The following is a 13,838-nucleotide window of genomic DNA, read 5'->3' as shown; positions in this document are numbered from 1 at the left end:
GTGGGTAAATGTAGAGGTAGCGTGCCGACGGCGATCACATCGACCTTGGAACCGTTCCCGACGCGCATCGTCACCTCGTCCTTCGCTAGTCTCCGCTTATTCCGCAGCTCCTGCTTTGAGTTACAAATATGAGCAACGGCACCGGTATCAAATACCCAGGAGCTACACGAGCACTGGTAAGGTACACATCAATTACATGTATATCACATATACCTTTAGTGTTGCCGGCCTTCTTGTCCGCTAAGTATTTGGGGCAGTTCTGCTTTCAGTGACCCTTCCTTTGCAATAAAAGCACTCAGTTTCAGGCTTGGGTCCATTCTTTGACTTCTTCCCGGCAACTGGCTTACCGGGTGCGGCAACATCCTTGGCGTCCTTCTTGAAGTTCTTCTTACCCTTGCCTTTCTTGAACTTAGTGGTTTTATTGACCATCAGCACTTGATGTTCCTTTTTGATTTCTACCTCTGCTGACTCCAGCATTGAAAATACTTCAGGAATAGTTTTCTCCATCCCCTGCATATTGTAGTTCATCACAAAGCTCTTGTAGCTCGGTGGGAGCGACTGAAGGATTCTGTCAATGACCGCCTCGTCCGGGAGGTTAATGTCCATTGTTCCAATAAGTTGGTTGCTCGCTCCATTGTTCCGGAGAACGGAGTCTTGGTCATTTTACCCATGAGGCATGGTTTGCATGTGTCAAATGATTCATAATCGAGAGACTCTAAAAGCCCATCAGCATGAAGCTTCTTCATGCGCTTGACACTAATGTGACCAAGGCGGCAGTGCCACAAGTTGAAGTTTTTTGACATAAGCATCGCATCCCCAAACTTTTAGAAACGACAGCTTAGATTTCTTCCCAAACCATTTCAGAACTCCTCGTGACGTCCGGGATCTCATCCGGGGCTCCGAACAACTTTCGGTTTGCTGCATACAGATATCTCTACAACCCTAGCGTCACCGAACCTTAAGTGTGTAGACCATACGGGTTCGGGAGACACGTAGACATGACCGAGATGGTTCTCCGGTCAATAACCAACATCGGGATCTGGATACCCATGTTGGCTCCCACATGCTCCTCGATGATCTCATCGGATGAACCACGATGTCGAGGATTCAAGCAACCCCGTATACAATTCCCTTTGTCAATCGGTATGTTACTTGCCCGAGACTCGATCGTCGGTATCCCAATACCTCGTTCAATCTCGTTACCGGCAAGTCACTTTACTCGTAGCATAATGCATGATCCCGTGACCAAACACTTGGTCACTTTGAGCTCATTATGATGATGCATTACCGAGTGGGCCCAGAGATACCTCTCCGTCATACGGAGTGACAAATCCCAGTCTCAATCCGTATCTCAACCCAACAGACACTTTCGGAGATACCCGTAGTATACCTTTATATTCACCCAGTTATGTTGTGACGTTTGGTACACCCAAAGCACTCCTACGGTATCTGGGAGTTACACGATCTCATGGTCTAAGGAGAAGATACTTGACATTGAAAAAGCTCTAGCAAACGAACTACACGATCTTGTGCTATGCTTAGGATTGGGTCTTGTCCATCACATCATTCTCCTAATGATGTGATCACGTTATCAATGACATCCAATGTCCATAGTTAGGAAACCATGACTATCTGTTGATCAACGAGCTAGTCAACTAGGCTCACTAGGGACATGTTGTGGTCTATGTATTCACACGTGTATTATGATTTCCGGATAATACAATTATAGCATGAATAAAAGACAATTATCATGAATAAGGAAATATAATAATAATCATTTTATTATTGCCTCTAGGGCCCAACAGGAGGCACTAGTAGAAAAAGGGTCAAATGTGAAGCACATTAGTGCCGGTTTGTAAAAAAACCGGCACTAATGTGATCAATAGTGTCGGTTCGTGGCTACGATCAATAGTACCGGTTCGTGTTGAGCCTTTAGTACCGGTTCGTGCCATGAACCGGTACTAAAGGGGTAGTGGCAGGCTGGCGTCAGGCCGGGTCCCCACGAGCCCCTTTAGTACCGGTTTGTGTTACCAACCGGTACTAAAGGTCTAACCTATAGTACCGGTTCGTGCCATGAACCGGTACTAAAGGGAACAAGCCTTACCGGTTCGTGCCACAAACCGGTACTAAAGGGGCCAATTTTCAAACTCTACCCCCCCCCCCGGTGTATCGCCATTTCAGTTTTGAAAAAATCAAAAGAAAATGATAAAAACTTCAAAAAATAAAATCCTTCGAGAGGTAGTTATATTACTATATCTACTAGTTAGGAAAATTTGAAAACTTAAATTTGGACATGTTTTGCAAAAAGTGTAGGGAAAATGTAAAACGGTTATAACTTTTGCATACGATGTCGGAAAAAAAGTATAATATATCAAAAAATTCAGCACGAAAATCCGCATCTGATGGAGACGGCCTACGGCCTGTTTGGAATTTTTTAGAATCCTCAAATTCGAAAAGGAAAAAAAGATATGGTCAAATTTCAGTTTTTTTAAAAATTTTTGGTCAAACTACTTATTCAAGAAGTATTAATGTTACTACATAATTATTCAAGAATATTAGTGTTACTAAATAATTATTTTAATTTTTTGAATTTTGGTCAAACTATGGTCAAACTTATTCAAGAAATATTAGCGTTACTAAATAATTACTGTTTTTTAGAATAATAGTTTCAAACTCAAACGGTGAAATGTGTGACTTCATGCTCAAGCTAAACTCCTAAAGGTTAATAGGATTGACATCTTACTATTGTCAGGAAAACAATAAGTGCAGACTCGGAAACGAAGGAGAATAGAACCTGAAAGTTAAGCGTGCTAGGGCTAGAGTAGTGAGAGGGATGGGTGACCGGTCGGGAAGTTAGATGATTTGGAATGAGTGATCCACACTTGAGCAGTTAAGAGAGGTGATTAGAGACTAAATCATCAAATAATTTAGAAAAATTAAAAATTGAAAAAAAATCAAATAATTGAAGATAAATAGGTCGAAATTTTTCGAAAGAAAGACATATACGCAGTTGGCGTAGGGCCGGCCCCGGCCAAGCTTACGCCGGGATGTGTATGTCTGCCGATTTTGAAATCCATCCATATCCGCATCCAAACTCACTTGGTAGCCGAGGGGCAACACTCATGTGGGGTCCGCCAGCAGGGACCGATCGGGAAGATGTTCTAACCATTGACCCATGCAGGCTCGTACTCCTACTGGCTACCCCCTCCGTTTTGATTTACTCGTCCTGGAGTAGCTCCCATGCATTGAACGCGTACCTAGTACAAAACCGATCGAGAACAAAAGTACAAAAGCGAGTGTACCAGAGGATAACATTTTTGTTTGTTTGTTTTACTTGCAACTTGCACCAGTGTGCTTGCCGCACCAAGTGACATATACGTATATACTTATGCAGCCAGGCGATTAGCTGTCGCTAAACGATTGCTACCAAGCTAACTTTTTTTTTTCTCTTTTTGAAACGGGTATATACCAAGCTAAGTTAGTCAGAGTTTTAGCTCAACCCCCAAATTTTACTACCTCTGTTCCTAAATATAAGTCTTTCTAGAGATTACACTATAAACTACATGCGGATCAAAATGAGTGAATTTACACTTAAATATGTCTATATATATCCGTATGTAGTTTGTAGTGGAACCTTTAAAAGGACTTATATTTAGGAATGGAGGGAGTATGAAATACCGCCCATTTATCTCTTTGTGTGTATGCCACGGTGGGTGTACGGAAAGTCGAGTCAGCAATTCAGCATGCCAGCAGCTCCTTTTCTGTAATTAAGCAACGCGCCCAAGACTGCTGACTTGCTGAATTGAGCTACCACTACGTGCTCTACGTACGCGTAGGGCCCAGCTCTCGGTGCTGGTGTCACAAAAGAAGCTCAAAAGCGTCGGTAAAGGGAGTCAACAAGAAGCTACGCTCCGCCGACCTTCACCACGCCTCCAAAAATTTAAGCAAGGGCAGTCTTTTGGTCTAGCTCGGTGTGAAGAGCTCAGTGGTTGTAACTTGTCAACCCCGGCCAGGCATGCCAGTGACAAATATCCTACCAGCAAGCACTGCATTTCAAGAACAATTTTTTTTTTTTTGCTCTTGTGACACTTATCCTTGCATACATTTTTTTTCCGAACCAGGCCTCACCCATTTCTACTACTTGCATAACGATAATATCAAAAAAGGTTTCATGCGAATCAATCTATGGCTGGATGGTTAGGAGGACAGTGATATCCCTTATCCACCAGGGTTTAAGTTTTAAACTTTACATTAGTGCTTGCAGTATTCCTGAGTTAATTTCAAGCTTCCGGTGATATTCGTTCAGTGAGAGGAGATGTTTCCGTCGACCGTGTGGCGCCTGTGGTGACTCCGTAAAATCCTAAATGTTATGTCGGCTCAGTTTCTCACAGGTGCTCGTAGGGGTAGGGTGTGCATGCGTGGGTGCATAGAGGTGAGTGTATGCTCGTGTATGTGAGCGACTTCGATTGCACTCTGTCAAAAAAAGGGGGTTTCTCCGTTTTATATATAAAGCAACCATCATCGAGCCAACCGATACAAAACAGACCCAAGGCAGGATACAGAGATGCTGAGAACAGCCTCACTGCCCCAAACAACTTCAAGTCAACAACAGATGAACAATAAGCATCACTATGGAGTCGCTAGGACGGTTCTCAACTATGGACAAGCCACTGCAAAGAGACAAACCAGAGAATGACGAACCATGGGCTCCAAGACAGCACCTTCAGGAAAGGAGCGACACCGGAGCACTCACACCGCCTAATCCAAGGATCAAGGTTAGCACCATTGCGAACAATGAGTATCCGCAACAACACCTTCAAAAAGGGGACGACGCCGAAGAACGCCTTTGCCGACGACCTAACAAGTCATAACAGGTTCTCACCCCAACCGACACTCACCGTCCTCGAATTGCGGCACTCTCAACCGCACCACCACATTGGACCACACACCCAGCCCACCACCACACCCACACAGCCCTGGTCACCAGACATCATCTGAGCCACGTGCTCCGCCCTCGAGTACCTAGGCTCCCACCTCCAAGGCTGCTGCTCTAGCATCCATGGCACCAACTCCATCCCTGCCCCATGCTCGTAACCAGGGTGACAGAATAGACGGACGTAACGATAATACAGTGTTTGACGGACAACAAGAGATATAGTAGGAAGGAAATGAAAGAGCGAATTTGAAGCATTATCAGGCATTACTTGCATACATTTTTATGTACAGTTGAAACAACAAACACAACATGAAAGTTGCAAACTGTCATTTTCTTCAGTTTTTCGGATATGGGAATGATGTCAATGAATTACAAAACCTTTCCACATGGAGTGAAAAGGAGCAAAAATAAACTGATTTGCAAGTAGATCGCACCACAAGGAAATTTATAGAGGTGAAGTTACATTTGTTGACTATCCAACATTATTGTCAAACTACCGATCAAATTATTACGTGTGGAAATCCGATATGGTCGATTAGGCAAGTAACATCAAAATAAGGAATTTTTCAGAGGTTGTATTTCCTCTCAGGCTGATTAGCTCACTGTAAGTAGATGCATTATAGTCAGATTTTCTTTTTGTGAGTTCATTATAGTCAGATTATTGATTATGTGCAGTTGAAAACCAACTGAATGATCCAGAGATAGTATTTCCTCGGGGAATGACTAGTGCGGCGAAAACATTATTTTGCCGGCAAAAAGAAAAAGAAAATTTTGTCTTGTTATTTAGTACTACAAGGAAAACCTGAGACGCCAAAATGTAGGAATCAATTTTGGAAATGCAACGAACAAAGGCTACATACTACATCATCTAGGTGGTGTGGGCCCACAGGCAGAGAGACAGGGGTGGCGACCAGCGTTTTTCAACCCATGACCCACATGGCAGTGCGCACCTATAAAGGCAGCACGGCCGGGGCGCACCCCCCACTCCCACGCTTCGTCCCCCACCTCCCACACCTCTTCTTCCTCCTCCCTCCCTGCCGCTCCGTTATAATATCCCAGCAAACCGCCCACCTCTCCCCTCTCCCTCCATCTCTCTCTCTCTCGCGAGCGCGGCACGTCAACTCCATTCCCTTCCTTCCCCTCCCGCGGCAGATTGCTCGATCAAGTCAAGGTAACCGCTCCTGAGCTCCCGCTTCGATCCTTCATTGATTTCTTGCCCAGCTTTGCCCTGCTTTCATGAATAGTTTGCAGTTTTCTAGGAGTACTTTTCTTGGGATGCTCTTACGAATTTAGGAGAGTATAGATTAAGGTCGAGAAAATGGGCGTCTTTCCGGTTCTTGCATATTTGCTTCCTCCACCATTTGGATGGATTTTGGGATCAATGTGTGCCGGTCGGTGGCTTGAACCGGCCGTCGATGCATGTGCTCCATCTGCTTGCTTGCCTGATGATTTCTGAACCAGAACGGCCAAACATGATAAATTTATTTAGTAGAGTAGTATCAGATTGACATCGTCCATCCAGGCCTCCACTTGGTTGGTTTTGCTTTATTCTTCTTCCCCGGTCTGGTCTGCTCTGCTTGAGCTCTCGTTTACTTTACTCTTCATCCTCCAGCTCCAGCAGGGCAGCTGCTAAGCTGTATTACTGGACTAGTTTAGTTTAGCACCAGTAGTTTAATAGCACCTCCCCCCTCCCTCCCCTACATGGCTACATTTTTAAATAGATTATTAATCAGTACTACTGGTGCGGCTTGAGATTTAACGCTTTTGCGACATTCTTTACACCTAGTTAAAGAGCCAAGAATCAGAGCTGTTGTATTCGATTCGATTCCGACTTGGAGCAGTCAGTCCCTCATCACGTATATATCATCTCTTTACAGATTGACGGACGCGGACAGAGCATCCAGGAGATTGGTCGGCAGATCGAATCATGACGACGGACAATGCCAGAATCCCAAAGGTTAGTATGGTTTCGAATCAATCTACGGATTCAGGATCATCTATTCTCTTTCAAATTCTTCTTTCTTGTATAGATTACAAAGTAAGTTGGTTCTACGACAAGCTTACAGAGACCGGCTAATTTTTCGTTTGGTTGTTTGCTTGACCAGTCGTCGTCGTGGCCGAGGAGGACGAGGACGGCGGTGAGGAGATGGCTGAGCCTCAAGAGCAGCGCACAGCCGTCGTTCCATTCAGACTGCACCGGTAAGTCGCCATGATCGATCAAGAGACAACAATTTCTGTTACTAGTATAGTTTTTCCAGCCAATTAATAAACCTCCAGCAGGATAATTCTCCGACGGTTAGTTACCACAGCAACTGATTTCTGCATGTGGTTTAATCGACCAGGTGATAGGTTTGGCATCAGAGGGCAGGAGCAGGGGAGGCGCAAGAGCTGCTCGGACAGGGATGGCAGCCGGCGAGATCTGTCAGGTACGGACCACTTAACAAACTTTTACTGTCACAGCAACTCCCAAGCAACTGCTGGTGCTGTTAGTTGCAACAACAGCAACAACAAACAGCAACAACAAACAGCTCTGTACATCTTTGTCCCCGGATAAAACCATCAAAAGAGACACACACACACATATAGCAGCAACTGTTTCATCACACGAGATGGAACAGTTTTGTAATGGAGCTGAATGAATTAAACTGCTCTGAAATAGTATCTTGTTTGTATGTTTGTTTGTGCGTGCGTAGGTGAAGCGGGGTGGTTGGTGGAGGAGGGCCGCGAGAATCTGATGCCTCCCCTACGGCATGGGCAGAGCTCGTCGTGGCAGCCTCCCAAGGAGCTCAGGTCAGTGACTCACACACAAGCCCTCATCTTGATGCGTCAATGTCTCTGCACTTCAATTTTTCTTTTCTTATCATGTCGCTTGTCAACGCATATAAATCTGCGTGCATCATGTGCATATGGAACAAGAGCTACATACCTATAGTGGAACAAAATACAGGCTGTTCGCTCAAAGTCTGGGCATCTTTTTCTATTATTGATTTAAGGAAAAAACACACTAGTACTAGTAGCATATTTAGAGAAAGTCAGAATATCTACTAAGCAGATGGGGTTGAGTTGAGGCGATGGAGTTGCGCTTAGTGAACGATTGATTAAACCACGTTAATTCATTTCTGGATAGTTTATACCATACGGTAATTAACTGTATTTATGTATTAATATGTGTACAATACAGGGTGCTGGTGGGGACGTGGAACGTGGGCGGGAGAGCGCCGCACCAAGGGCTCGACCTCTCCGAATGGCTCCTCGACCAACATGACTCTTCCTCACCTCCCCACATCTATGTTCTCGGGTACGTATCTGCATACTACTCGTGTTGATCTATTGTTTTTTGGCAGTGCGTTGAACTCGCTTTTTTATCTCTAGTTTCATAGGACAACATAATCTTCAGGTATGACTAATGGAACTAATATAGTGTAATGATGCATGTACACATTGGGTTACTTGGAAAGTGTGTACTAGTTAGAATTGCTACTCACTCACAGGAGTACTGTTGAGTGAATACACTCACTCACAGGAATTTGTATGAGTGAACTTTGTGTGGATTTCAGCGCAGAGTGCAAACCCATATGCCGGCCAGAATCATGACAGGACGTCGTGTACCTTACCTTACTTGCATAGGAGTGAGTAGTTTACCTATACATTTTTGTCATGGGTTTCAGTGTTTGGACTTATGCACCTAATCATGATTTGTTATCCCATCACCCCTCAAATCCCAAATTGATGTAGTAATACAAATTTAAAATGAGAGGAGCAGAAGTTGACAGCTTAATTTACCGCCTCGATCACCATAAACAAAGCCATGATGTTGTGTGGAACGGTGACATAATGATGGAGTATATAGGAGCGATTCTGAAGTTTAACAAAGTTAATTTGTCATGTCGCAGCTTCCAGGAAATAGTGCCGCTGAACGCTGGGAATGTTCTCGGGGCGGAGGACAGGGTCCCCGCTTCCAAGTGGCTCGACCTTATTGGCCAAGCCTTGAACCCTTCCTCCTTGGAGAGAAGCAACAATTATCACCACGGTCACCGGTGCACCGCTGCCGAGGAGGCGACCCTTGAATGTAGCCAGAAGACCAAGGTCATCTTCTCGGACATACCGGTGATGGACGATGCAGTATCAGAGCTTGAGGAGGAGGAGGAGGAGGATAGTGAGTCTTCCACGTCAAACCCAGAGTCGAGCAGCGAGGAGGAGGTGAACGAGTTTGCGATGATGTTGCAAGAAAGGGCGAGGCACGGGTACCGCCTAGCAGCGAGCAAACAGATGGTGGGCATCTTCCTCTGCGTGTGGATCCGGGCGGACGTCATGCCACGTGTCACCGGCCTCAGGGTCTCCTGTGTTGGTAGGGGCATCATGGGGTACATGGGAAACAAGGTAAATTTATCTCAAAATAACTGTTGCAAATTCCTTTCAGATTGTAGTAGGATATTTTTTTTTACTACAGTAGCACATTAATTTGTGGCACTTTATTCAAATGAATTGTCGCTGAAATGTTTATGAATATGTGTTAGGGGTCCATCTCGATCAGCCTGACGCTGCAAGGTGGCAGCTCGGCGGTGGCGTCGACGAGCCTGTGCTTCGTGTGCACGCACCTGGCGTCCGGCGAGAAGGACGGCGACGAGGTGCGCCGGAACAGCGACGTCGCGGAGATCCTCAAGCGCACGAGGTTCCCGCGGCCCCACCGGTTCTCCAGACTGCCGGCGTCGGCACCGTCGTCGCCGGAGACCATCTTGGAGCACGAGTACGTACGACACCGAAGCCACATCTTCCTCTGATTTTTTGAACGGGGTGGACTCTGCTTCTGACGCTGTCGTTTTGGAACGGCAGCAAGGTCATCTGGCTCGGCGACCTGAACTACCGGCTGTCGTCGACGGGCGGCGGCGGCGGGGGCGATGGCGAGACCCGGGGGCTGCTGGAGCGGAACGAGTGGCGGGCGCTGCTGGAGCGGGACCAGCTGCGCGCGGAGCAGCGGGCCGGGCGCGTGTTCGGCGGCGGGTGGGAGGAAGGCGAGATCCGGTTCCCGCCGACGTACAAGTACCTGGCCGAGTCCGACACATACGCCATGGCCGCCCTGAGCTCCTCCGCCGCCGCCGGCAGGCCGTCGCGGGAGAAGAAGAAGCGCACGCCGGCATGGTACGTAATTGTTACTCCGTAACTAAACATTTGACAGCGCTAAAAATTGCATCTGACACAAGGATCATGCGAGCGTCAGTTCTGTTAGGAACTAATCAATCAGAGATTCAGAGGTCTCACATGGCATGGCGCGTGCTCATGCGAGAGATGAGAAGATCATGGCGGAGCACTCACTGCACACTGCATCTGCATGATTTGAGCCTAGGCACATGCTCTGCGATTAGCTCAGATTTGAATTAATTAGTGAGGCTAGCCAGGGTAGCGTAGACTCCATGGTGACCAGTCCTTGTCGCGCCAAGCTAGTCTACTGTCGCCATGATCCAGCGCTAATTAATCTACTGTTAGCCTGGTAATTAATTCCTTCAGCCAGTCGCTGATTGATTAATTTATCTGGTGGTGGTGTTGCAGGTGCGACCGCATCCTGTGGCGCGGCGAGGGCGTGGAGCAGGCGTGGTACGAGCGCGGGGAGTCGCGCTTCTCCGACCACCGCCCCGTCAACTCCCTCTTCTCCATCCGCCTGCACCACGCCGACGACGCTGCCCGCAGCCTGCCGGCCGCCGCCAAGACGTGCTGCCGGCAAGGCAGGAGGCGACCACCCGGCAGCAGGGCCACGACGGCGACGACGGCGCGCGAGGCAGCGACGCGCGGCGGCGCGGTTATCGAGGCGGAGGAGATGCTCGTCGAGAGGCTCGTGCCGCCGCGGGACTGCCGCTGCCTCCAGTCCTCCAGATTCTGACACGTCGTACCTACAGGTGACCATCGACAGACAAGGACAGCAACCTCAAAAGGCGGCCATGGCGGCGCACGCGTGCCGCCCGGCTTTCGCTGAAACAGAGGCGAGCCCGGCCGGCCGAGAGCGAGCCTACCCGTGGTGCGTGCGTGCACCGCCACCGGCAGGCAGGTGGCTTACGTGCTCATGTCATGATTGTTTGCCATTTGGCCACGTACGGAGCTAGCAGCAAATTTTAAAACTCTGACAGGAGAAGAACGGGACATTCTTCTAGGGAACGCGCAAGCTTTTCAGGGTGGATGCCTTGCCTCCTTCAGAGGAATCTTCATCTTCTTAGTAGAGTAGTAAATTTTCCTTCATGTCTAAACTTACAGTATGCATGTAGCCCAGGAGTATAGAATAGGAAATTAGGAACCCCAGTCTTCGTTTCTCTCTCGTTTTTGTTCTGGACATAGTTACTAAGACAAACTGTAATCTCAAAATTTTCTTCGGTTCATACACTATAACTATATATAAGGAGATGGGTTGTTCATTGACGTTGTTGCAGAATTTCTGTGGCATGCAGGATGCATTCCAGGTAAACGTGTTCTTCCGGTTTATGCTGAATAAATTCATCTTTTAGGATGTCTTTTTCGGATTTGCTAATTCTCTTCTACTCCCTCCGTTCCTAAACATCATAACGGAGGAAGTAGAAGAGAGTTACTAACTTTGTCACATTTAAGTCTTCTACCATTAGATCAAAAGTGCAAGATTTGTGCTATTGGTACTGTTTTTTGCAGCTGACCTGGCTGCGTGTGCCCCATTTCCCGTGCGCGGCAGCTATATCTGGCATTAAGCCTCTTCCAATGCACTGTTGCTTACATGAGCTGCTAAGCACATTCAAAAGTTTAGCAACTAAAGTCCCCAATGTGTAGGTTCTAATACATCTTTGTTGCTAAACTTTCGTAATACATTGTTCTGATGTGCCAAGCTTGCATAATACATTTTTCCTATGTGCTAAACTTCCAATATATTTTTCCAATATGAATTAAACATTTTTAATATGCTTAGAACCTCATGTAAGCAGTTTTTGTTGCTAAACTTTTCTGATACATTTTCCGATGTGCTAAACTTCCAACACCATTTTCTGTACGAATTAAACATTTTTGTACATGTCATCAACATTTTTTCTATACAAATTTTAAACATTTTTTAAATGCATGATTAACATTTTTCAAATACAAGATGAACATATTTCGAACACAAGGTCAACGTATTTTTGATACATTTTTAACATTATTTTAAATGCTTGAATAACATTTCTCAAATACAAGTTTAAACTTTTTCAATACATGGGCAACATTTTTTCTATACATATTTAATATTTTCCAAATGTTTGATCAACATTTTTAAATACTTATTCCACATTTTCTATAATCCTTTATTAACATTTTTATATACATGATCAAAAAATTTCATTAGTTTTTTAAATACATGGTCAACATTTTTCGGTGCACATTTAACATTTTTCCAATACTTGATTAACATTTTTGAAATACTTATTCAATATACTTTCAAATCCTTGATTAACATTTTTATATACATGGTAAACAAATTTGATCATTTTTAAATACATGGTCATCATTTTTTCTATAAACATTCACAATCCCACATGCCTGGTTAACATTTTTAATTACTTTTTCAACGTTTTTTGAAATGTATGATTAATATTTTTTTATACCGGATCAAAACTTTTCATCAACTTTTAAGTACATGATCAACAATTTTACTATACACGTTTGACATTTTCAAATGCTTGATTAATATTTTTCAATTACTTTTTTAAATGATTCAAATACTTGATTAGCATTTTTCAAATACATGTCTATTTTTCTTATACATTTTTCGTATACGTGGTAAACGATTTCTCTATAGAGATTTAACATTTTTTAAATGCTTGGTCAAAAATTTTGAAATGTATTTTATTGAATTTTTTTGTGATATGTATTTAGAATATATTAAAGTACAAACAGAAATACCAAAATAAAGTAAAAAGGAAAAAATAAATTATATAAAGAAGAGAGAAAAAGTAGGTTGTAGCCTCCCCGCAGGCCGGCCCATCTGAAGCTTCCCTAACGCGAGGCTTGCCTTGTAGCGAGACATCGGAAGCGAGACATAGGGGCGGGAATATCCTATTTGACGCACACTGTATCAAATTGTCGGCCCATTTAACGTGTTGCAGCGTATCCTGTTTTGGGAACGTTCTAGAGTTTCCCAGCCCGGTTTTCTGGCTTTGCGAACCTTCCAACAGGTCTATGTTCCCTTCTAGAGTATTTTGCTGTTTTCTTTCATTTTCGTTTCTTTCTTATTTCGTTGTTTTAAAATATGTTCCGAAAATAAAAAAATGTTTAGAATTTGAAATAATGTTACTGTATTTCAAAATATGTTCACAAATTTCGAAAATGTTTATATTTTCAAAAGAAACTTCCAGAATTACAAAAAATGTTTGCGGTTGCAAACTTTGGTCTGAAATTGCAAAATGTTTGAGTTTGAAAAAGTGTTCAGGAATTTTAAAACATATTCGTGGTTTCAAACTATTATTAGATATTTCATGAAGTTCCAATTTCAAATATTTGTTCACAAATTCAATAAATGTTCGCGGTTTCAATTTTCGTTCGTAATTTCATGAAATGTTCCATTTTAAAATATTTCTTCACATATGAAAAAAAATGTTCACAGTTTCAATTTTTTTTCGTAATTTCATCAAACCTTCCATTTTCAAATATTTGTTCAAAAGTTGAAAAGTTCAAAAAAAGTTCGTGGTTTTCAATTTTGTTCGGAATTTCATAATTTGTTTGCCACTTCAAAAAATGTTTCACGTTTTTCAAATACATTGTCTGCAATTTCATTTTTTTTCATATGAAAAAAAATATATTCTTGTCTACGAAAATGTGCAGGAATTTAAAAAAATATAAGTGTTCAAAAATTAAAAAAATGCAGATTTTGTAAAAGAAAATCACAATTCAAAAAATTGTTCACATTTTCTAAAATTTG

General features: G+C 44.0%; 1 protein-coding gene across 1 annotated transcript; it reads left to right on the top strand.

Moving 5' to 3' along the window:
• The first annotated feature begins 5,933 nt into the window (after positions 1-5,933).
• On the top strand, positions 5,934-11,341 carry LOC123085768 (type I inositol polyphosphate 5-phosphatase 8). The gene is made up of 10 exons (XM_044507472.1): positions 5,934-6,107; positions 6,814-6,893; positions 7,042-7,135; positions 7,279-7,362; positions 7,630-7,726; positions 8,118-8,234; positions 8,830-9,316; positions 9,454-9,683; positions 9,770-10,075; positions 10,484-11,341. The coding sequence occupies exons 2-10, from the start codon at positions 6,864-6,866 to the stop codon at positions 10,809-10,811; spliced, it is 1,773 nt and encodes a 590-aa protein (XP_044363407.1). The 5' UTR covers positions 5,934-6,107; positions 6,814-6,863; the 3' UTR covers positions 10,812-11,341.
• Positions 11,342-13,838: the final 2,497 nt, after the last annotated feature.

This window comes from Triticum aestivum, chromosome 1B (assembly GCF_018294505.1).
Source record: "Triticum aestivum cultivar Chinese Spring chromosome 1B, IWGSC CS RefSeq v2.1, whole genome shotgun sequence".
In the NCBI taxonomy this organism is placed as follows: Eukaryota; Viridiplantae; Streptophyta; class Magnoliopsida; order Poales; family Poaceae; genus Triticum; species Triticum aestivum.
Note: the sequence above shows the minus strand (reverse complement) of the source record. Positions and strands in the feature narration are given on the sequence as shown.

Bases quoted from the DNA above. Each gene is read 5' to 3' on its own strand.
- LOC123085768 (XM_044507472.1), top strand. From the start codon at position 6,864: ATGACGACGGACAATGCCAGAATCCCAAAG. The intron at 7,363-7,629 runs GTACGGACCACT...GTGCGTGCGTAG, and splicing joins CAGCCGGCGAGATCTGTCAG to GTGAAGCGGGGTGGTTGGTG. The intron at 9,317-9,453 runs GTAAATTTATCT...AATATGTGTTAG, and splicing joins TGGGGTACATGGGAAACAAG to GGGTCCATCTCGATCAGCCT.